The sequence below is a fragment of the Heterocephalus glaber genome, unplaced genomic scaffold, assembly GCF_053883595.1.
Source record: "Heterocephalus glaber isolate CG9 unplaced genomic scaffold, H.glaber_assembly_v1.0 deba00001620, whole genome shotgun sequence".
Lineage (NCBI taxonomy): Eukaryota > Metazoa > Chordata > Mammalia > Rodentia > Bathyergidae > Heterocephalus > Heterocephalus glaber.
This window is the reverse complement of record NW_028258388.1, coordinates 38345-64345: the sequence shown is the minus strand read 5'-3', so window position 1 is coordinate 64345 and position 26001 is coordinate 38345. Positions and strand designations below refer to the sequence as shown.

Below are 26001 nucleotides of genomic sequence, written 5' to 3'. Positions count from 1 at the left end.
CAGAAAATCTCTCTCATCTGGCAGAAAAAATTATTCCTGTGCTGTACACATTAAAACTCACACAAGGAACACACAGAATGTGTAAAAATCATTTCAGTGTGCATTTCCAGAAGCATGGATGTTTTTTAAATTTTCACAAATCATTCCCTGATTTGGTAAACCCCAACTAGTTTTACAAATGCATGCTTCCTCAGCCAAGCATATATCTTAATACAGCATGTCTATATAACTAGGGATACTAGAAAAAATGTTGAGAGATTACTTAATTACCCAGTTTGGAGCTAAAGTCATTTTGCTGAGTGTTAATGCAGTAGTCATTGCCGTTTGAGAAGACTTAGCAACTCCTAGATTTCACACCTTAAATGCCTGCCAATGACAGTTTCCATCATTTCTTACTATGAGTACCGAAAGTTATTAATCTACCACATACTGCAAGAAGGAAATGAACATCAATATTTTTTAAAGTACAAACCATTCAAGGGTCCAAACATGGGGACTAATTAGTCCAAATCCCTTTGCAATGAGGAACAGTGTTCTTTGGATTTCCTGGAGTGTCTCTAAGGGCCCTGCTGAGGTTTGAAATTGCTGCCCTGAACTACATACTTGGAAGGATGTAACAATTGTCACATAATCACATGAACCTGTCCCTAGTGACAACAACTGGACCATAAAATTCCTATTGAAGTCTTTAAATAAAGAAAGACTGAAGAGGTTTCATCCTTGAAAAATTGGTTCATCCATACTTCGACATCTTACATGGGAAAAAGAGCTACTGGAGGAACTGGCTATTCACAGTGTGGACCTGGTGAGTGTGGGATATTATTATGAATATCATGATAGTAGACTCTTTCTTCTATGCTGAACATTCATTGCTTTTGAATGCATTACTTATTTGAAAAGACAGAATGAATTGAATCAAATACAAAATTATCTGTATGTGCTGATAGATAGTGACCCTCAATTTAGAACTTGAACATAGGAACAAGATGGATTATGACTGGAATATTAATTTTAATTTATGACCAAATTCTCAAGTTACAACCTAAGTGCCAGCTACTTGTGCTTTTAAATAGTCACAGATGCAGATTTAACACTTAAAGAGTTCTGGAAGGAACATTACCACATCCTTTTCTGTGAGTGTTAACTGAGAAATCCTGAGCCAATGTATCTAAGGACCCTGAGATGTGCCAGGAAGAAAGTGTTTCCTAAAATTATGCAGGAGACAAACTTTGAAGGCTGTGTAGAGGAGCCTGAACCTTCAATTTAACAGTGTGAGTTACAATCTGTCCTAATAAACAAACTGAGTTAATAAGTCAAGAGTACACTCTAATTCATCTATTGTATATTTCACTGAAACTTCACTCAGACAAATTAATTCCTGAAACTGAATGGTTCACTAGATGTAAGGAAATATGTCAACTTCTCACCATGAATTAAAAATGTAAAGCCATGGATGAGTGGGTCAATAGCTGCCAAAACCCCATCATTTCAAACACTGGCAGGTCAAGTGGGCAAAGGGATTCAAACTGGAACAGCACTTTGTGGTCACTGTCAACTGAGAAATTTGAAATTCAGAACACTCCTAAGCATTGTATACAAAGGTCAGAGAAGTTTAATCAGGAGGCTGAGAAGGAAAACCACTGTTTAAAAGAAAAATAAGGGAATATAAATATAATAAAAAGCACATAAATTGGAATATTTTATATTATATCTTCCCATAATCTTTTTTTAAAGGAGCTGGATTCTGATTAAATGATCTGGTTGCAGTTTCTTCCTTAGTCCATCCCTTCCAGCTGGGCCTGAGCTGAGGAGTGTTACATACTAAAAAGTAATTTTCTGAATAACTAAGAATTAAATTGTGAAGGAAAGGGTTGATGTCATGAGTAATTTAATTAAAATTTTATTTAATGCATTTTCTTTTTAAAAGTGTACACAGTAAAGCAAATAAAGCATTTCATTTTGTTTCAAAAGGCCTGCATTTTATAATTATTTTCTATTAAAGAAGATGTAGCCCCATTTGAGACCATGGCAGAAAACTTTAATGATTTTACATGAAAAAATGGTTAATTCATTTCAACAAAAGAAAGATTAAATTATTTTTAGAGGGACTAATTTAATTACATACATTATTTAAGTTTCAATTTGCACATGTAAGTATTGGATATTTTCTGCATAGCCTTATCCTAAGAGCACACCCATATTATTACCCATAGTATATCCACATTAGCAGTTAATTAAAGTTTCACACATGGTATCTATCATTTTAATTGTCTAAAAGTTTTGGAAATGTTTGCACACAATAAATATCTGAAACATATCTTAATATCATTGGGTCAGTCCATATACTTGAGCATAAGGTTTCACAGTAGTTAGGAGGTTTGCCAAAAGGAATACAATACATTTAAAATCTCAAACCACGTGCTCTAGGATGTAGGTTATATTCTCATGTACAAAGTCATGCTTTCCCAAAGTAAATTTCAAAAAATAACAAATGGAAGAAAGAATCAAATGTCTCAAATATTCACTGACAGCAACTTGAAGAAATCTGAAGCTTTTTACCAATTCAATATATGTACAAAGTTTTGAGGTGATGCTCTTGCAGAAAGGCAGCAGTTTATTTTGGTTAGAGTTCAAATATCTAAATATAATAGCAAAATACAGTTCACGATTTATTTACAGCTGAAGTGATGCATTTTGACAAAACTATCCATGTATTGTGTTTTAATAAATTGTGTAATAGCAGATTATTTATTGATACTGAGTGACTAATTCAGAAAGTATTTTGAAGTGCTTTGCTTGTGGAAATATAAACTTCCAACATCTACATTTTGAAAATGTAACATGGTAGTTTACTCTTCAAAAGAAAAGCAATGAGACTGCTATAATTAGGTATAATGGAATTATTTTTATGCTATAAAATTATTATTCATTCACAACAGAATGCTAAAGGTTTGTGTATTTGTAAATTAAATGCAAATATTAATGGCACCCGATCTAACTCTAGATATCCAGGCTTCTGTTCCTCACATTATGTTTTGCAAAAACTGCAAATGGTTAGTGCACATTACTTTCTTATTTGGTGTAAGCCATAGTAACCTCGCAAAAAATTTGGAAATTTCAGTCCTAAACCAAAAAGAGTAAGGTCATAGACTTCACATGAAAAGAGGCATGAGCACAACAACGCTAATGACAATATGTTTCATTGAAACAGACTTCAACTGTTTTAGAAAGTGTTACAATTAAATTTAAGAAAAGATTCCCAGCATGTATAATCTTTGAGAAATACTAATTGGTTGAGCAGCAGAGATTTCCGCTAATTCCATAATTATATATGTATCTATACGCCAATCTTCAGATCACCCAGTTTGGACTTTTTCCCGAGGAAGAATATATTTCAAATTGTAGTCTTAACCTTTAAATCAGTGGAACCCCTTTGAAAGGTTATGTTTTGTCATGATTTTAATTGTATTCAGATAAAATCATTAAATAATATTGTACATTCTAGGAGTAGAATTTAGGCTTCACAGTGCAGTCTCTCACTCTAACCAAAGTATGGAAATACTGAGCATGAATATGATTCTTTAAAGTTGTTCAACAATAAATAGTAGGGTTATCTACAAAGTACAAAGACAAATAGTTTTGGAGAAGAGAGACACAACGAACCCTTGACTTACTAACTCAATGCATTTGCAAAGGCTTGTTGTGACACAAGTTGCTCAACTGCCTTCAAAGTCTCTCACCTGTTTAATTTTTGGCCACCACACTTTCTTCCTGGCAGATCTCAGTAACCTTAGAGACATTAGCCCACAGTTTCTCAATTAGCCTCACAGAGGAAAGAATACTGTAATATTCGTTCCAGAACTCTTTAAGGGTTAAATCTGTATCTGAGACCATCTGGAAGCACAAGAGGCCAGCATTGCTCATAAATGAAGACATTAGTCACAAGTTAAAAACAAAATTCGAGTCTTAAACCATGTTGGTCCTATGTCAGGCTGGTCATAATTCAAAGGTCCACTGTAAAATATGGGGCTTCATTTCCATGCCCTGTGTCTATCTTCCAAAAACCATCACTCACCTGTAAATCTGAAGAGATCAACATAGGTTAACTTTTCACAAGTCTGCCACTAGAGACTATGATTTAAGGAAATGTTTGGTTAACAAGTTGACCAGGAGTGGATTGTTGTTGATTGATTAATGGTCAACTTGTAACATGTAGGTGAACTCAATCAGCATGGCCTGGGCATGGAGGATCCACCTGAAGACTGTTAGCAATAGCCATAAAAAGAGAACTGGAGCAAAAGATCTTAGCCTGTGGATTTGCTAGGAGAAGCTTGCTGTAGATGATTTTCCTGATGGAAACTAGGATGTTCTCATTGGAGGAGGAGCTCAGAGCCTCACTATTGCTGGGAATGGCTGCTGTTTTCATCAAGGGAGCTCTGTTCTTCATTGTGAGCATCACTTCCTGGCTCCAATGGGGATCCCTCAGTTTGGTGGCAGAAATCCTTCATCTCACCAGTGTAGATTTTCTGGCTTCCACCACTGGCCTTTGAGCCTTCCAGGTGCAGATCCTCAGTATTCACAGGCATGAGACATGTGGGCTCTAGGCTACCAGGTGGACTTGAAGAGGACATTTCCTTGGACTCTAGGCCTTCAGCTGGACTTGTATGGGAAACTTCTGGGATCTAGGCACTCAGTTGAATCTTTTAGGTTTCTAGCATGTGGTTAATCTCTTGCACTCTTTTACATTTAAATATTTTGGTAATTATCATAAAATAACCTTATAAGTTATGAATCCTGTATTTAATGTATTCCCTTGCCAAATCCTTCTGACTACAACAGTTTATTTCTGGGTTCTCTAGTCAATTTCATTGGTTGTTTGTCTCTTTATGTGCCACACCATGTTGTTTTTGTTACAATGTCTCTCTAATATGTCTTGAAATTTGGTTTTGTAATGTCTCCAGCATTGCTATTCTTGCTCAGGATTGCTTTGGCTATTCAGGGTCTTTTGTGTTTCTATATGAATTTTACCATACTTTTCTAGCTTTGTGAAGAATGATATTGGTATTTTGATGACCATTGCATTGAATCTATAGCTTGCTTTAAAATATACAAAGAAGAATAAAAGAGAATGAAAACCCAAGCCAAAAACAATCATCACTCACCTGAAAAAGTTGTTGCCTTTTCCTGTCTATATACCTTTTCTAAATTACCATAGAATCACTTATGTTTATTACATTATTTTTAATCAGACATTTAACTTTATAGTGTTAGTCTTTTTTAGTAGAATTAAACTTTCATGATGTTCAGAGATGTTTGCTTCCTTAACTACTCTCAAACTCCTGTAATAGCAGGAGGTCAGTATTTCTTGTAATAAAAAACCATAGCATAAATTCAAAGAACACACAGACCACAACAATGAAAATACCTTTTTTCTTTTTTAGGCAAGGACATTTATCTTCGGTGAAGAAAGTCACAATTTTAAAGTGCTGAGTGGAAATAGCAGGTCCTGTGTCTCTTTGTCTCCCCACCTTATTCTTCAGGGGAGGCCCTGGGGACTCTCTCATTGGTAAATTTTTCATGCTTAAAAAATTATGTTCCTGGCATAACAACACATGAAATTTGTATATAGTAAAGTTCATATTAGATTAGAAGTATAAAAATATAAGGGAAGGAAATCCTAACTCACTCATCAAAGGCAAAACATGAGGACCTTCTGTTTAAAACAGAGCCATTGAATTGGGCAGAGGACAGCAGATGCCTGAGAACCACAGAAGCAGCAACTGTTTAGGACAGAGCTCCAAGAGGAGACTACTCTGAGAACACAGAGGCAGTGCTAACTCTCAGGACCTTTAGAGGTAGTGTTGATAAATGAATTTTACCTAAATAGTGTGTGGTCATAGTATATACTCTGAAAATGAAGGAAAGCAACATGCTTGTTAGCAAGTTTCCTGAGAATGATAACCAGGGACAATTCAGGAGTGATTTTCATATTCTGAGTAGTTCCCCTACTTCTCGTAGCAATGCACCCAATGCATTTTGATTCTAAGAGAAAAGAAAAACAGAGAAACAGAGACAGAGGCAGAGAGAGACACAGATAGAGACAAAGAAATATTCTTCCTAACTCAGTAGAAGAGTAACTGACTCTGAACAATATCTGCAACTTTTATGGCTAGGGAGTACTATCTCAGTGGTAGAGTAGGTCCTCAGCATAGAAAGTGTTCTGGGTCCTGGGTTAGAGCCTAAGAATGAAGAAGAGAGAGAGAGAGAGAGAGAGAGAGACAGAGAGAGAGAGAGGGCTTATTTTACTCCATGATGGAGAATAGGATTTTGAATGAGATAAGCTACGGTCTTAATATTGCAAATTATTGTATTTTTATTTCTATTAAATCCAGAATATGGGATTTTTTTCTTGATCATATCAAGTGATATATTTTTATCCACAGTGAACAGTTAACCTTTGCACATTAGAGAGCAAAAATCAATTGGAAGAATATTTTAATGATTTCCCCACTTAATATTGATATGTATTTATCACATGCTCAAGAACATTACTAAACTTTGAAAGAAAATAGGTCATGTAAATTCCAATGTAGGAGGAAATTATAAACACAGCAATAATGACAATAAACACCTACTTAGGTTGATGGAGACTATTATTCAGACAAAGGGAGAATCATCCTAAAATATCAGGAGATCCAGGCACCAAACATTCCTGTGATCCCTGGGTCTGGAGTTTAATAGTTATGAATGCATTTTACACACTGTGATTCTTCCTGGATTCAGCACTTCTGTCTTCTCTTTTCAGGCACAAGCCACATCACCCACAGATGTCCAACTCCACAATGATGATGGACTTTCTCCTCATGGAGATTTCTGGCATGCGGGATCTACAGGTGTTCTATGCCATGTTCTTCTCTCTGGTTTATCTGGTAACCATAATGGGAAACCTTGTCATTGCTGCTGTCACCACTCTTGACAAGAGCCTTCACACACCCATGTACTTCTTCCTGAGAAACCTGTCCATCCTGGACTCCTGCTACATTTCTGTCACACTCCCTAACTCCTGCATGAACTCCCTGCTGGGCACAAGGTCCATTTCAAAGGCAGCATGTGCAGCTCAGGTTTTCCTTGTGATTTTCTTTGCATTTGTAGAGGTACTGTTTCTCACCATCATGGCTCACGACCGCTTTGCAGCCATCTGCAGGCCCCTCCATTATGCTGTGATCACGAACCCTTGCCTGTGTGTCCACAGCACACTGGTCTCTCTGCTCAGTGGCCTCATCTATGCAGCTATGCACACCATCAACACCTTCAGGCTGCCCTTCTGCCACTCGCATGCTGTCCAGCAGCTCTTCTGTGACATCCCCTCTCTGCTGAAGCTGTCTTGCTCTGACACCTTCAGCAACCAGATCACAATTTTTGTGTCAAGTCTAGTGATATGTGGTGGCTGTTTCATTTATATCATCAAGTCTTATATTCATATCTTTTCTAGTGTGCTCAGGTTTCCAGTGGGAGCAGATAGGAAGAAGGCCTTTTCCACCTGTGTCCCCCACATTCTTGTGGTGTTGCTTTTCCTCAGCTCAGGGTTTTATGTCTACCTGAGACCCTCTTCAGTTTCCACCAGCATCAGAGACATGGTTCTGTCTATGTTCTACTCTGTAATCCCCCCCCTCTTCAACCCTATTATTTACAGTCTCAGAAATGAACAGATAAAGTGCACCATCAGAAAACTCATCACAAGAAAGCTCTATTCAGGAAATGTATTGAGGACTAAGAAAGTTTTCCCTATCCAACTAAGTCATAGACATGTTTTTGGCAATATATAGATATAACTTATTAGAGTTATTATGTATTCTTCATGCAAATTTATTATCCAAGATGGTTCAACATATCATATATCAAGATTACTTTTCTCTGTTGTCTTATACAATTTTAATATTCTATAAGGTATTTGGTATTATGAGGAAAAACCCAATGGCTGTGAATTTCAGTAAAAATTTTCCCCAGTGTCAATTGTGTGGAAAATGATTAGATCATTGGGCATTCCACTCTTCAATGGAGTCACCCATTAATGACCTCAGAGCTGAATGTGCTGTTAGGAGTTTACCGTGGTCAGAACAAGTGCATCACTGGGGCAATCTCTGGACAGGGTCTTTGTGTGCCCTGCTCCTTCCTTCAACCCCTACTTTCCTGCTGCCATAGGATCAGCATAGTCCACCCTGGCCTTCCACCAGAACTGTCATGTTTGAAGCCTACTGAGTTTGGATTGAATTCACTGGAAATTATGAATCCTCCCCTCTTTTGTGTTGTGGGTATCTGTCCCAGGCAGCAGAAAGTGACTAGTTCAATAATAATACAAGGTTTCCAACAAAGATTCTCATCAAAATCGGCAGTCCTGTGGACTATGTGAAGTAGTTCAGTGCTAGATTTCTTGCTGAGCCCATGCAAGGCTCTGGGATTCATTCAGAGAGCTGAACAATATCAGCCTTAAAAGGCCCAAAAGGATGAATTGAGACCATTTACATTGATGGTTATAACTGATATGCATTGATTTCTCATTGCTATATTGTTTTCCTGCTGCTGGTTCCCTGTCTTTACTCTCTATTTAATTGCTCACCTTGCCGGGTAGATTCATTCCATTACTCTTCTTGGAATTGTAGTGTTTGTTATTGCTTTCTAAAATATCCTTCACAGTTTTGTAGAGAGCTGGTTTGGTGGTCATAAATTTCTTCAGTTGTTCTTTCTTATGAGTGTATCTCATTTCTTTATTAATTTTGAATGATAAATTTGCAGGAAACCTCAATCTTGGGTGCAAGTTGTTTTATTTTAGGGCTTGGACTATTTCTCTCCAGCCTCTCCTTTTCTTGAAAGTCTGTACTGAGAAGTCTGCTATGATTCTGGTAGGATTTCATTTATAGGTATTTTGTTTCTTTTCATGTACCAATAAACAAAATTAATTTTTTAAAAGGATAAAATATCACCTTTAGAAATGGTTTAAGATACTGTTCTATATTTTTAAACTCCTTAAGTATCAATAAATCTAGAGTGAAAATGTTCTCAATGAATTTTCAAAGTTCAAATTTAATATTATATAAGAAATGGAAACATTCAGTCATATATTCCTTTTGAATGAAAAATGAAAAATTTGGTGCACACCCTACCGAGGTCCTGAGTCGCCTGGAAGACACAGAATCACCCCGCTGCACACAGGCAGGTATGCCCACACCCTACTGAGGTCCGGAGTCACGCAGAAGATGCCAAATCACCCCACTGCAGACAGGCAGCCACCTGGTTCCACGCTACAAAGACGCAGAGGACAGACCAACAGACCAAGGTACTGAGTCCCACTGCTCCCAGCCCGGAGGTAGGGGACTCTGAGCCGCAGTCCCACTCCTCCTGGTCCAGAGGAAGGGGCTTCCTGGTCACCATCCCTCACACTGCTCCTGGCCCAGAGGAAGGGGCTTCTGGGCCACAATCGCTCCCAACTCTCCTGGCCCATAGGTAGGGGCATCTGAGCAGCCATCTCACTGCTCCTGGTCCTGAGGAAGGGACTTCCTGGCCACCATCCCTTCCGCTGCTGCCAGGCCACAGGAAAGGGCTTTTGGGTCACCATCCCTAATGCTGCTCCTGGCCCCTGTCCCAACTCTCCCAGATCAGAGGAGGTAATCTGTGCAGGTGCTAACAGCCCCCTGCCCCAGTTGAAATGAGAGAACACATAAATACGTCTTAAAACCAGACTTCCAGATCACCTACAGCAACCCAAAAGGGAAACGAGATGGAACACTCTGATACTCAACCACCTGGACCCACTGAACTGGCAACAAAGGGGGATCTGGAAAAAATGAAATCAGAAATAATTTCTCACATAACAGGAGAGATTGTGCCCCTAGTGCAGGACATGATTAATAAATCTAGAGAGAAGCTCAGGAACATGATGCTATCCCAACATAAGAAACAAATGTGAAAGGAATTATTTGCCCTATTTCTCTCTCAGTGAGTCAGTCATTCATGTAGAGAAAAGCTATTGATTTTTGTGCATTGATCTTGTAACCAGCTATTTGACTGAATTTGGTTATTAAGTCTAGAAGACTTTTGGTGGAGTTCTTGGGGTCTTCTATACAGAGTATCATGTCATCTGCAAATAATGACAATTTGACTTCTTCATTTCCTATCTTTATTCCTTTTATTTCTTTCTCTTGTCTACTTGCCGTGGCTAATGTTTCCACAACTGTATTGAACAAGAGTGGTGATAGTGGACATCCTTGTCTTGTTCTGGATTTGAGTGTGCGGGATTTCAGTTTTTGACCATTTAGTATATTGGCTGTTGTTTTTCATAGATGGCTTCTATCAGTTTGAGGTAGAGACCATCTGTTCCAATTTTTTATAGGGTTTTTTATCATAAATGCATGTTGGATTTTGTCAAATGCTTTTACTGCATCTATGGAGATAATCATATGGTTTCTGTCCTTGGCTCTATTGATACAGTGTATTACATTAATTGATTTTCATATATTGAATCATCCCTGCATCCCTGGGATGAATGCCACTTGATCAGGGTGTATGATCTTCTTGATGATCTTCTGCATTCTGTTTGCCAGTCTCTTATTAAGGACTTTTGCATCTATGTTCATTAGTGAGATTGGCCTATAGTTCTCCTTTTCAGTTGGGTCTTTTTCTGCTTTGGGGATCAAGGTAATGCTTGCTTCCAGGAATGAATTTGGGAGTATTGCTTCCCTTTCAATTTCATTGAAGAGTTTAAACAGTAGTGGCAGCAGTTCCTCTCTAAATGTCTTGTAGAATTCAGCAGTGAAGCCATCAGGGCTCAGGCTTTTCTTAGTTGATAAGATTTTAATTACGTTTTCAATTTAACTGGTTGATATTGGGTTGTTCAGAATATTTAGGTCTTCTTCATTCAACTTTGGTAATTCATATGTATCTAGGAATCTGTCCATTTCTTCTGTGTTGTCCATCTTATTGGTGTATAGGTTCTGGAAGTAGGTATTGAAGATCATCTGGATTTCTGCTGGGTCTGTTGTAGTTTCACCCTTTTCATTCCTAATTCCATGGATTTGGGCCTTTTCTTTCCTTTTTGCGACAAGGTTGACTAAAGGTTTATCAATTTTGTTGATTCTTTCAAAGAACCAACTCTTGGCTTCATTGATCTTTTGTATCATTTTCTTAGTCTCCATTGCATTGATTTCTCCTCTGATCTTTATAATTTCTTCCCTTGTATGAGCTTTGGGTTTGTCCTGCTCTTCTTTATCTAGAAGCCTGAGGTCCAGCATCAGGTTGTTTAATTGGGCTAATTCTGTTTTCCTAATATGCGTATTCACTGGTATGAATTTCCCTCATAAGACTGCTTTCATTGTGTCCCATAGATTCTGATATGTTGTATTGTTCATAGCAGTGCAGTTTGTAATAGCTAAAACTTGGAAACAGCCCAAATGCCCATCAACTGGAACTGGATAAAGAAAATGTGGGTTTTTTAAAAAATGGAGTACTACTCAGCCATAAAAATGAGAAATTAGAGACATTTATAGCTAAGTGGATGCACATTGAGGCAATACTCTTAAGTGAAATAAATAGGACACAAATGTGTTAATACCGAATAGTTTCTCCGGTGTGAGAAACTGAAAGTGTAAATGAGGAATAGATGTATAATAGGTCATGTGAAATAGGAAGAAAAGGGGCAAAGGGGAAGGAAGTGGGAGGGCTAAGGGAGAGGATAGAAGGGAATGGGATTAATATGAGAAAATGGAAAAATAGGAACAAAATTTTTGTAAATAGGGAGGGCTGGAGGGGTTGAAGGGAGGGCTGGGCAAAGGTGAAAAACAAGAACCAAGAGAGACTATGTAAAGGTGCAAATTTCCAATGATGCATGTCATTATATTGTATACCTAAAGTGTACCAATTATTAGAATGAATAATCAATAATGTATAATAGGAATAAAAGGTCCAAAGTGGTAGAGTAGTGGGAGGCACAGGGGAAAGGAAAGAAGGGAAAGAAAAAAATGATGAGAAATGGAAAAAATGGAAATAAAGTCTTTGTAAATAGGGAAGGGTGGAGCACATGAAGGGAGGGCTAGGGATGGGGAAAAAATGAGAACCAAGATGCATTATATAAAGGTATAATTCCCAATGAGAAATGTAATTGTGTTGTATACCTACAATTTACCAATAAAAGAATTTAATACAAAAGAAAAAAAGAAACAAATGGAGCTCAAAAACAGATGCAAATAGATTTCCAGGACATGAAAAACTCCACTGAAAGTCTACACAGCAGAATGAGCCAATGTAAGGACAGAATTTCAGATATAAAAGATAAGATTGCAATTAGTGACCAGGAAAAGAAAAATGGCTTCAAAATTAGAAGGGAACATGAGAGATCAATCCAGCAGCTGCTAGATGATGCAAAGAAGAATAACATAAGACTGATTGGGCTCAATGAAGAAACAGGAGAGAGTGGAGATGACATAAAAAAAATCTCTTCACAGAAATAATGTCAGAAAACTTCCCAAGCAGGGGAAAAGAGCTTGACATACAGATAAGTGAGGCATACAGGACTCCAAATAGCCTTGATCAAAAAAAAAATCTACACATAGGCATATAATTGTTAAGATTCCAGAAACACAACAGAAGAACAAAGTTCTACAAGCAGTCAGAGAAAATAAACAAGTCACATACAAAGGAAAGCCCATCAGAATCACAGCAGACTTCTCAACACAAACCATCAAGGCAAGAAGAGCTTGGAGTGACATATTCCAAGCCCTAAAAGAAAACAGCCTCCAAGTCAGATTGATGTACCCTGCAAAACTATCTTTCAAAATGGATGGAGAAATAAGATACTTTCATGACAAAGAGCACCTTAGCAACTTCGTGAATACCAAACCAGCACTCCAAAGAATTTTACACAATATCCTAGGAACAGACATTGAGGATCACAACCCCAAGAAGCAAAGCAGAATGAACCCATCTGGCATGAAAAGAAATTAAATGTAAACCGGGAGAACCCAACAAAAAGAAAAAGTCATGGCAATGACAAGTCAATACGTTTCAGTTATAACCATCAATGTTAATGGTCTCTATTCACCAATCAAAAGAAATAGACTGGCAGAATGGGTCAAGAAGCAAAATCGAACAATATGCTGCATACAAGAAACACACTTAATTCAAAAGGAAACTCATAGACTGAAAGTTAAAGGGTGGAAAACAATACTGCATGTGACAGGAACCCCCCCCAAAAATAGGAGTAGCTATCTTCTGTGCAGATCAAGTAGATTTCAAACCGACACTGATTAAGAGAGATGAAGAAGGACACTACACCCTTGTAAAGGGAAGAATCCAAGAGGAAGCGATGACAATCATAAATATCTATGCACCAAACACTAGTGCACCCAACTATATAAAACAAATGGACATGAAAAGTCACATATGCCCTAATACAATTGTAGTGGGGGACTTCAACACCCCACTGTCACAAATAGATAGATCAACTAGACTAAAAATAAATAATGAAATTCTAGAACTCAATTAAACTGTTGAACAAATGAACTTAACAGATGTTCACAGAGTCTTCCACTCCACAAAATCAGAATAAACATTCTTCTCAGCTGCACATCGGTCATTCTCAAAAATAGACCATGTACTCACACATAGAACATGTTTAAGTAAGTGCAAAGGAATTGAAGTTATCCCCTGTATATTATCAGACCACAGTACGATGAAATTGGAAATCCATAGCAAAAGAAACTCAAAAAACTTCATAAACACGTGGAAATTGAACAACACACTTCTAAATAACCAATGGGTCACAGAGTAAATTAAAGAAGAAAGACTGTTCCTTCAATTAAATGACAATGACAATATAACATATAGGAATCTATGGGACACAATGAAAGCAGTCTTATGAGGGAAATTCATACCAGTGAATACGCATATTAGGAAAACAGAACAAGCCCAATTAAACAACCTGATGCTGAACCTCAAGCTTCTAGAAAAAGAAGAGCAAGACAACCCCAAAGCTCATACAAGGGGAGAAATTATAAAGATCAGAGGAGACATCAATGCAATGCAGACTAAGAGAATGATACAAAAAATCAATGAAGCCAAGAGTTGGTTCTTTGAAAGAATCAACAAAACTGATAAACCTTTAGTCAACCTTGTCGGAAAAAGGAAAGAAAAGACCCAAATCCATGCCATTAGGAATGAAAAGGGTGAAACTGCAACAGACCCAGCAGAAATCCAGAGGATCATCAATACCTACTTCCAGAACCTATACGCCAATAAGATGGACAACACAGAAGAAATGGACAGATTCCTAGATATATATGAATTACCAAAGTTGAATGAAGAAGACCTAAAAATTCTGAACAACCCAATATCAACCAGTGAAATTGAAAACGTAATTAAAAACTTATCACCTAAGAAAAGCCTGAGCCCTGATGGCTTCACTGCTGAATTCTACAAGACATTTAGAGAGGAACTGCTGCTGCTACTGTTTAAACTCTTCAATGAAATTGAAAGGGAAGCAATACTCCCAAATTCATTCCTGGAAGCAAGCATCACCTTGATCCCCAAAGCAGAGAAAGACCTAACTGAAAAAGGGAACTATAGGCCAATCTCACTAATAAACATAGATGCAAAAATCCTTAATAAGATACTGGCAAACAGAATGCAGAAGATCATCAAGAAGATCATACACCCTGATCAAGTGGGATTCATCCCAGGGATGAAGGGATGGTTCAATATACAAAAATCAATTAATGTAATACACTATATCAATAGAGCCAAGGACAAAAACCATATGATTGTCTCCACAGATGCAGAAAAAGCATTTGACAAAATCCAACATGCATTTATGATAAAAACCCTACAAGAAATTGGAATAGATGGTCTCTACCTCAAACTGATAGACGCCATCTATGAAAAACCAACAGCCAATATCATACTAAATGGTCAAAAACTGAAATCCTTCACACTCAAATCAGGAACAAGACAAGGATGTCCACTATCACCACTCTTGTTCAATATAGTTCTGGAAACATTAGCCACAGCAATTAGACAAGAGAAAGAAATAAAAGGAATAAAGATAGGTAATGCAGAAGTCAAATTTTCATTATTTGCAGATGACATGATACTCTATATAAAAGACCCCAAGAACTCCACCAAAAGTCTTCTAGACTTAATAACCAAATTCAGTCAAGTAGCTGGTTACAAGGTCAACACACAAAAATCAATAGCTTTCCTCTACACCAATGACAGACTCACTAAGAGAGAAATAGCGCAAATAATTCCTTTCACAATAGCATCCAAAAAACTGAAATACCTAGGAATCATCCTGATGAAATAAATCAAGGACCTCTTCTCTGAAAACTATGGCACTCTGAAAAGAGAGATTGAAGATGATACCAGAAAATGGACAGACATCCCCTGCTCCTGGGTAGGAAGGATCAATATAGTGAAAATGGCCATACTTCCAAAACTCCTATATAGATTTAATGCAATTCCAATTGAGATCCCAGCAGCATACTTCATAGACCTCAAGAAAACAATCCAAAAATTCATGTGGAATAAGAAGAGACCCAGAATAGCCAAAGCAATTCTAGGTAACAGAGACATGGCAGGGGGTATCACAATCCCCAACCTGCAACTCTACTACAAAGCTACTGTGATAAAAACAGCATGGTACTGGCAAAGGAACAGGCTTGAGGACCAGTGGAACAGATTAGAAGATGCAGAAACAAGGCCAGACACACTCAGGCATCTCATTTTCGACAAAGGAGCCAAACACCCGCACTGGAGGAAAGATAGCCTCTTTAATAAATGGTGCTTTAAAAATTGGGCTTCAACTTGCCAAAGATTAAAACTAGACCTGTATCTCTCACCATGCACTACACTAAAATTAAAATGGATTAAAGATCTAAATATTAAAATAGAAACTCTGAACCAGTTGGAACAGAAGTTACGTAGAACCCTTGAAGACATTGGTGTAGGAAAAGATTTTATGAACAAAACCTCAGTTGCCCATGAACTAGCACAAACAATCAACAAATGGGATCTCTTCTTATTGAAAGGCTTCTGCACAGCAAAAGAAACCACCAGCAGTGTGAAGAGACAATCCACAATGTGGGAAAAAAATCTTCACCTGCTCTTCCTCAGACAAAGGTCTACTATCTCGAATCTATAAAGAACTTAAAAAGATCAGATCTCCCAAATTTAAAGACCCAATCCAAAAATGGGCATCTGAAATGAACAGACATTTCTGAGACAAGGAAGTAGAAATACCAAATAAATACATGAAAAAATGTTCAACATCACTGGTCATTCTAGAGATGTAAATAAAAACAACGCTGAGATTCCACTTCACTCCAGAAAGAATGGCTGCTATCATGAAATCAACCAATAACAAATGCTGGCGGGGCTCTGGGGAAAGAGGAACCCTGCTCCACTGCTGGTGGGAGTGTAAACTGGTGCAACCACTGTGGAAATCAGTATGGAGATACCTCAAAGAACTAGGACTGGAAATCCCATTTGACCCCACTATTCCACTGCTGGGGATCTTCCCCAAAGAATTAAAAGAATCATACCACAGTGATATATGTGCACCCATGTTCATAGCAGCACAGTTTGTAATAGCTAAAACTTGGAAACAGCCCAAATGCCCATCAACTGGAGACTGGATAAAGAAAATGTGGTTTTTTTATAAAATGGAGTACTACTCAGCCATAAAAAATGAGAAATTAGAGACATTTATAGCTAAGTGGGTGCACATTGAGGCAATACTCTTAAGTGAAATAAATAGGATACAGATGTGTAAATACCAAATAGTTTCTCTGGTGTGAGAAACTGAAAGTGTAAATAAGGACTAAATGTATAATAGGTCATGTGAAATAGGAAGAAAAGGGGCAAAGGGGAAGGAAGTGGGAGGGCTAAGGGAAAGGATAGAAGGGGATGGGATTAATATGAGAGAATGGAAAAATAGGAACAAAATTTTTGTAAATAGGGAGGGCTGGAGGGGTTGAAGGGAGGGCTGGGCAAGGGTGAAAAACAAGAACCAAAAGAGACTATGTAAAGGTGCAAATTTCTAATGATGAATGTCATTATATTGTATACCTAAAATGTACCGATGATTAGAATGAATAATCAATAATGTAAAATAGGAAGAAAAGGTCCAAAGGGGTAGGGGTAGTGGGAGGCACAGGGGAAAGGAAAGAAGGCAAAGGAAAAAATGATGAGAAATGGAGAAAATGGAAATAAAGTCTTTGTAAATAGGGAAGGGTGGAGGGCGTGAAGGGAGGGCTAGGAATGGGGAAAAAATAAGAACCAAGATGCATTATATAAAGGTACAATTCCCAATGAGAAATGTAATTGTGTTGTATACCTACAATGTACCAATAAAAGAATTTAATACAAAAAAATATATGGCTTGTAAAACAGGAAGTCAAAATGAAACAGGCAATCTCCAAGCCACATAACTCTAGTTAAGTGTTGGGTGGAGGTCAAGTTGTACTTTCACTAAATTAATAAATGATCAGATCGCAGAGCCTTCTACAGGCCTGAGACACCTCAGGAACTCCACCTGTAGACCCTGCTAAGCACATACCTGATGCACATACATGCACGTCAGTCCTATGACTCTTAGGGGAAAATAAAATAATCCCTGGTTCTCCACTTTCTCCCATGTCCCCTGGTGTGATCAGAGATTTCCAAGAATCGGGGACAGGACTGCTTTACAGTCCTTTGCAGAAAGATCTCCAACAAGTCAGCTGCAGAATGCTTGAATTAAAGCCTGCCACTGGACTGGGGAGGTGGCAGGATCTGTTGCCAATGACAGCAGGTTCTTAGAGCTGGAAAACCCATGTGTGCAGGGGCTGGAGAACTTTTCCACCACCTCCCAAAGGGAGTGCCTCATTTAAAAACAGGGGGCCTACTGGGGCGAGGGCTGGAGATGCAGGGTGGGTATTTAAAAGGAAATGTCACAGGAAGTTTCAAGAGCTTCACACACAACTATCTACCTGTGCTCTCTCTCCTCTCTTCTGGCCTCTGATCAATATCATTATCATCATCATTATCATCACCATCACCATCATCACCATCATTGTCATCATCATCATATTTCCTTGAAAGGATGACTTCAGCAACAGGGATGCTGAGCATCCAGAGGCTCAGCCTGGAACAAAGAAAATCGAGTTCCTAACACTGTATCTCGCCCATAGGAGGGATCACGTGTCCTGCTTTCCTGGAATGCACTCTGCTGGCCCACGCTATAAAATCTCTATTGTGCTTAGAAATTCTGCCCAGGTTAAACCACGCTCAGATACAAATAGCTTTGCCTCCATCACGAGAGCCACATCTCAGCATACACAGGCATGGTATGGAGAGCTACCTGCTGACCCAGTTACCATGCAGGCAAATTCCAGGCGTTGAGAGTGCCTTGGGAAAGTGACCAAAGAGAGCAGGTGGAGGGCCCTGTCTCACGGACTCCACCCACCCCTCCCGCCTTGCGTAAGAGAACTTGACAGGAACGTGGGAGTCGCAGATGGCTCCTCTCCTAAGCTGATTCCCAGGAATTGTGAAAGTGACCCCTTCCCTTCTCCCAGCGCTGCGCCCTGCAGCCCAACCCGAGGGCTTTGTGACTCGGTTGGGAAGGGGACAGTGAGGAGAGAGAGCCAGGAGAGGGCAGAGGCAGGTCTTTTATTCAGCCCTGTGCCCAGAAGTAGTGTAATGAAGCAGATTTGCAACCATCTCCATTACCATGAAGTCACGCTATTCCTAAAGACAATCTGTGCGCCCCAGCCCAGCCCAGCCCAGCCCAGCCCAAGTCCCCATTCCCGACTCTAAAACACAGTCAGACTAGAGACTCTGGTGCCCAATCTGAGATTCCAGAGCCTGGGTGCCATGGCTGCCCCAGTCCTACAGGGTTTCCCTCCCTCTCCCCACGTAGGATCTGAAACACGTCCTGCACCCCTAAGGACAGGAGAGGAGGACGCAAAAGGGCCCGGCTGGATCGGGAACAGCGCAGGTCCGCCAGCTTCCCGTGGAACACGAAGGAAATGTGTGGGGGGAGTCGCCAGGCTCGGGAGAGGGAGGCGTCTTTCTCTCTGACTCCAGAGCCACATTTCACCACTGCACCCCACTTCTTTCTGTCCTCCAGTCTGGCATGCTCTGGGCCCCCTTCGTTCCCTGAACTCCACCTTTTCCTTTCAATCCCCAAATGCCATCAAAACCATCTACCGGCATTTTCCGCAAAGAAATATTAAGACAGTAATACAACACCTTCCTAGATAAGGGACAATTGCGACCTGCCACAAGTATGTGTTTGTGTGTGTGTGAGACCGCGTGTGTCCAGCCAACACGCGCCGCATCCTGCACAGGTCTCCGGGAAAAAGATGACCAGGGACCCCCCCCCCCCCGCAGTAAGAGCGCTACAAGGCCTAACCTTGGCTGGACCCTTGGTCTTAGCATCAGCGCACAGCACTCGCATTTTACCTTTCCTTTTCGCAGTGTGTGATGAATCCCTCAGGGTCTCTCGCCAGCCAGCCAGCCAGCCACTCGGTGCTCCCCTCTACGCGCCCCGCTAGCACCCCATTTCCAGATGCCTCGCAGCCTGCCACCCGCCACCGCCTCTGCGGGCGCCCTACTCACTTCGCCGGCCTGAGAGGCTGCCCAGGAGGTTCCGGAGAGTGTGCGCCGTGCAGGGGCCGAGGCTGTTCCAGGAAGTGCCGGGGATCCGCAGTGGAGCGGGCGCGCGGGTCCCGGCGGGTGTGGGCGCGCGGGAGCGGGGATTCCGAGCCGGTGCCGCGCTAGACCACTCTGTCGCCCGCGCCCCTCAGGTGGCCGCCGGGGCGGGCGCGTCCCCTTCCGGCCTGTGCCTGCCCTGCGAACGCAGCCCAGGCGGCGGCCTGGCTCGGCCCCCGCCCCCAGGAGGCTCCACACACACCGAATCCCGGGCGGAGGAGCGCGAGCAGGAAGGGCGAGCGGAGCTCTCCGCTCCGAGGCGCGGGTGTGGGCGGAGATCCCGGGGACCCGAGCAGAGTGGGTCTCGCCGGCGAGCATGGCTGCCGGGCGCTGGCGTGCGTGGCTCCCGGCCCGAGGCTGGCCCGAACGGGGTCGTCCTGGGCGCGGCAGCTCCGGCAGTGAGGAGGCGCGCTCCGGCCTCCCGCCCCGCTCTCCTCCCACCCTCTTCTCACGACACCGGCTGCAGCCGCTTCGAAGCGTGAGGAACGTCAAGAAGACGGAGAGGGCTGGGCGCCGGGCACCGCGGCCCCAGCCCCGCCGCCTGGGGACCCGCTCGCCGGCCCCTCTGACCGCTGCTTGGCTCCTTCAGACTGCGAGGGGCTCCCGGTCCACAGAGCGCGGGGTGGACGCCGCGCTCGCCACCCGCCGGCTGCCGCTCCTGCTACCTCCGCAGAGCGCGAGGCGGCCGGGAGCGCCTGCTCGGGGTTGCCTCCCTCGCCTGCCCTCCCGGGGCAGGTCGTCGGGCGGCGCCGAGGGGAGAGGTCTCCGCCTGCGGGTGCGCGGGCCTCCAGTCAGTTGCCGCGGACTCCCTGTCCTGGCTCCCCGTCCCCTTCCCCTTCCTATTCCAGGGTCAAGGAGGGACCCCAGAATCCTGCTGCTCTGGGAGTGAGCGAGCAGCCAGGGGTTTCCCAACTTCCCTTCCTCCCTCACCGCCCGCCTGCAGCCCTGAACACTCTCACTCACACTCACACGCACACGCACATTCCTTCACAGAAAGGCACACTCTCTTCGTACACACTCCCTGGAACTCTCACACCAGCAGTGTTAAAAACCACATCGATGACGCTTGTACTATATTTAGACTTGCAGATCCGATGAATTCCATCCTTGAAAAGTAAAATGGATTTATTATCATGCAATCATTCTTTTGTGGAATATGAGTGCCCCCCAGTCCTCTTCCTCCTCTTTCTCTTCCTCCTCCTCCTTTCTCCTTTTCGCTGAAGAATCCTGCCTTCCATTCTCTAATTGCCAATGATGTGGTGGGATTGTCTGAAATGTATGGAAGCCCTTCCTTGTATTCCTGCATTGGAATATTAAATCCATGTCTTCAAAGATAAGAATCCTTTCTCCTGGCTGCCGGGGATTGGCGAGGAAGAGACTTTGGAGGCTGAGACCTGTCTGGGGAGAACTTGGAAAGAGTGATTATCTGCTTTATCTGGCCCACTTTGAAGGACAACTTCCCAGGGCTTGGTGTCATTTGTACATAGGAGGGAAGAGAAGTGAGGATATGTTTAAGAGAGCCTGATTACTTTCTTTCAAGTCTTACAAAACACCATGATACAGGTTATGAAAATGACAAAGAAATGGGAAAAAATGTTAAAAGAACTTTTTAAAAAATAAATTGACCTTGGGCCAGAATTTAGCTCACTGGTTTGGCTGCCTGCTGCGCAAGTGCAAGGACCAGAGTTCGATCCCAGGTACCAAAAATAAATAAATAAATAAATAATTTGACCTTGGTTGCGGTCTATTTATTTTTCACCCACAGTGTTGTCTTCCTGAACATCTTGTCGCATCTCAAAGTCCCAGCTAGATGGGGTGGCATTAAAAATTTTACGTACCGATTGAAAGCTGATGAAAAGAATTGGACACAATTATCTAGTTAAAGCAAACTTACATGGGTTTCCAGTTGTTTGGAGTACAATTTACACCCAATTTTCACATACATCATTTCATTTAATCCCCTTCCTAAATCTCTCTGGTGGAACCACACTTGTTAGAAGGGATTATCTCAAAACAGTACTCAGTTGCCCTGTACTTGAACTCAGAATTTTTAATTATAACTCCAGGATTCATTCCCTCGAACCAAAATATTTCACAAGACTTTTTCTATCAAAATCACAGCCAGTTATGTTAACTGCAGGTCCTTTCAAACAGTCAACACATCTGCTAAAGTGACCTATGCTAAGTGGAATTGTTTTCCCAAGAAAAAGCAAATTTTTTTCTTTCCAGTGGGAAGATGGAGTGTTTTGGGGGGCTCCAAACTAAGAATTGATGGTGATGTCAAAACATAGTTTAAACCATATGTCCTCTATTCTCCTTTATCTTATCTTACAATCTTGATTTTATAAAGATCAAAATGGATAAAGGGTTTTCACCATGAAAACATGAAGAGAGAGAGAGAGAGAGAGAATTCTCTTTACAATAGGCTTTGGATACAATGGCTCAATTTTTTTCCCTAAGATTTATGAATCTTGAAGAATACTATTTGGCCACCTTCACTACTTAAACAATGAGGCATATTGAAGCCATTTCAGAGGCTTCATGGAATTACAAAACTATTGAAATGCAAATGTAGATGCTGTCTTTAAACTTCACATTGCCCTGTCATCAACCCTCTGAAAATGCAGATGACTGTCTGAAAATTGGAGAAAGATGAATGCTAAATATCTTTGGTGAGTTGTTCATGCAGAGACCCAACACCAGAAACCATAACAACTTAAACAATTGGATCCAGGTAGTTTAGCAGACTAGCTTTTCACACTGTCTGTAAATGGTCAGATATTAAAGCTAAAATTTTGCAAATTGTTAAACATGTTCTGATTCACAATATTAAAACCTTTGAAATGGCAATCTGTTCCTAGCATAAGCAGGACTAACCTTATTTGAAAATAAAAAGACCTGGTGATATTAAACAATCAAGTGCCAACTATTTTCCTAATATTTTTATGTGGGTGACTGAAATGTCATCCTTGTCTTATAAGATAAACTCTTTGACAATTCCTGACTAAAATAAAACTACTTGAGGAAATGATGATATTTTCAGCTTTAAGATCTGTTAATATGATGAGCTTAATTGGATGTTGCTAATTGAAGAAAACAGAAAACTTTGTTAAATTTTGATGTAGGAGACAGGACTCTTAAAAAGCTCAGAGCTCATAGAGCTGGGGAGAGCAGGGTCTGTGGCAAAGAGTACCCTAAGAGCAGAGAGTGCTACTTTGTTGTGGTTGGCTTTTGCAAATGAGGGACAAGTTTTGAATAGGAAATGGTGATAGGTCATTAAGATTTTTCTTCAAATGTATTTGTTAGATGGCCTTTACTGCGAAATTGTCCTCTTAGATTAACAATTTGTTTTAGCAAAAGAGAATGCTCTTATTATGAATTTCAGTTCCTTTGGATTATTAATTTTTAACTTTTAAATATTAATTTGCACACTTAAGATATATATGCAACAAATACAATGGGCAGTGATGTACCCACTACAGACTTTAAGAAGGAAAGCATTGTAGATATGATTGAAACCTTCTGTCCTATTTTTCCACCTCCTTGGCCTTGTAACCTCATTCATAAATTTTCTTTGTATATTCATAAACATTGCCCAGTTTTGCGGCTAATGATATTTGTGCATAGCACTTCACATCCTTAACCCTTACATAAATAATATAATACGATATATATCCTGTTGTAACTTGCGTTTGAGTTTTAATAACTCAACATTGTGTTTGTAAGGATGATTTATCTTGATGTGTGTCACTGTCACCATTGTTTCCTAAATGCTACTGCTGGATGATAGCTCATTTTAGGAATCTATCATATCCACATTCTAATGACAGTTTTTGCTATTATAAGTAATACTCTTATGAACATGTTTGTTGTGTCTTTTCACATATGCATATAACAATTTTTCTAGCTTATATACCAACCAGGAGTGAAATTCTGGATTGTAAAGTATAATGCATTCAGTATTTAGTGGTTCAACAGTTTACATGTAGCACTTGTGAGCTTTATGTGGTTGATGGCCTAGAAGTTGGGGGTAGAGCAATGCTCGTCAGAGGCTGCAGGAAGTGAGGAGAAAGGGCAGGGAGAAGCTGATCAGTGGGTACAGAGTTATAGTTCCATACTTGTGAGAAGTTCTGGTGTGCTATTGCACCATAGGGTGACTCTAGATAGTGATAATGTAGCTGGAAGAAAGGATTTTAAATGTTTTAGCATAAAGAAATGACGTATATTTGATGGAATACGTAGGTTTATCTTGAACATTATACTATGTATACATGAGTGGAAATTTTATACGGTATCCCATAAATATGAACCAGTTTGTATTTATCAGTTAAAAAGAAGTATTAATTTAATCATATTTTCCTTGATCCATATCCTGGCAATGCTAGGTTTTATCAGATATTTTCGTGTTATACAGTTTGAAGGGTAGAGAATGATATCTTTATCATCATTTCAATTCATATTTTCTTGTACACTTACGTGGTTGAGCACCCTTTAGGAGGTTTATTTTCCATGCACATTTCCAATATGAATTGCTTACTTAAATATTTTACTCATTTTTAATTAGGCTTTCTTGATTTGTGTGTGTGTGTGTGTGTGTGTGTGTGTGTGTATGTCTATTAGGGTATTCTTGATTCAAATCCTTTATCAGTTGTGTCTCATATTTTTACTCTTTAGTGTATTTTTATGAAAAGAAACTACAATTTAGTAGTCAACTTCATCAATACTTTTCTTCATATGTTTTGTATTTAGTTTAAGAAAATCTTTACCACCCTAAGGTTCTCACTATGTTTTTCTGTGTTGTATTCTAAAAGCTTCATAATTTTAGTTTTTCACCTTTCAGACTTTAAACCACTTGAACTTGATTTTCTGTATCGTGTGGAGGTAGAGCTTAATGTGTTTATTCTTCCCTTTCTCCCGGTGGGATAAGTTATCATTTTAGTGTACAGGCCATCATACATCAGTTCATTGGCCTCTATGAGAGTTCTATTGTGTTTACATTGTCTTTGCATTGAAAACTCTCCTAAGTACTGTAACTTCACAACAAGTATTGATGCATAGTGAGCTGGAGAAACTTCATCTTGTTCTTCTTCAAAATTTCTTTGATTTTTCTTCATCTCTTCTTTGTGCTATTAGTTCTTAACCATGGAGCAGATCCACGATAGCCTATTTAACGTTTTTCACACCATAGACCTTATTAAAAACAGATTGTGAACTCACAAGGCCTCATTCTGTGTAGTGCTATATCAAATTGGCAATTCTCACTCCCAAGAGCTTCAGCCTAAATTTATCAACTTACTACTCCAACAGAAGTCTTATTTTAGATAAAATCAGAAAAAAGAACTGCCAAGAAGAATAAAATATATTTTAAAAACCAAGGTGTGTAAATTCATCAACACATTAGGTTGTAAAAGTTTTCTGATGTCTTTGCCATCTCTAGGAAGTTGTACAGCTGTATAAAATTTTAGGTATTTTTTTCATTCTAAAGTTTGTATTATGTAAAGCAAGCTAAAATTTTTCTAATTCCAAAGTCTTAGTAGCCTATGTTCTTGAAGTTTAATACAGTTCAGTATTATTAATTCAAAGAGTTAGAAACAATAAAGTGAAGAGATAATTGATTTTTTTGTAAGAAATATGTGTTTAATTGGTAGCTATAACCTGCTGAAGGACTTCAGTAGCCTCAAACACATGAATCTAAACCACACAACTTTCCAGAAGCCAGAAGATTACATGCACACACAACCTAGGGCATAAATAGCACTTACCTTCTCTTAGATAACTCTAAGAGAACTCCTTTACTTCAAGAATCTGTATATTGTTAACATGAAATTGTTTCTGTGACAACCCAGTGAGCAAAAACACACAAATTATCTTTCCATGGAAATTAGGGCAAAAAAATAGTTATCACTTTTGATTTGTATTTATCATAAGTGGCTATTTTTGCTTTTTTTGATTCATGGTTAGGCTGTGGCATGTGGTGGAATATACTGTAGTGTCACAGTTATTTTTTCTCATGCTCGAGTCCTGGGACCACAACTATAATATCAGCAATTTGCTTTGATCCAGAAAGGTAATTCCTAGGAAAGAATGCCTCTGCACTGAATGATGAGAGAACACACATAAGCAGATAAATATCATGACTAAATTTTTGCTTGTTATGTAAGATCATATCTAAATCTGAGTGGAAATGATAAACATGAATGAAATCCTGATTTGACCATGACAAAATATAATAAGCTGTGAAAACGTTGGCAATTTTGTTTTATG

General features: G+C 39.9%; 1 protein-coding gene across 9 annotated transcripts in view; it reads right to left on the bottom strand.

Moving 5' to 3' along the window:
- LOC147822414 (uncharacterized) overlaps window positions 1–20852 on the bottom strand; it is a 48533-nt gene extending 27681 nt beyond the window's left edge. For 5 of the 9 annotated variants that reach the window (XR_015445703.1, XR_015445704.1, XR_015445705.1 and 2 more), the window contains exon 1: window positions 19645–20852. Coding sequence is in view for 5 of the 9 variants with exons in the window: in XM_087196837.1 (XP_087052963.1) it covers window positions 19645–20055 (411 nt within the window). In the remaining 4 variants the exon portion in view is untranslated. Of the gene's footprint in view, window positions 1–1292; window positions 6927–16628; window positions 18170–19644 lie in introns of those variants that run through there. The other 4 variants (XM_087196839.1, XM_087196840.1, XM_087196841.1 and 1 more) reach the window with 4 other exon arrangements.
- Between the last annotated feature and the right edge of the window lie 5149 nt (window positions 20853–26001).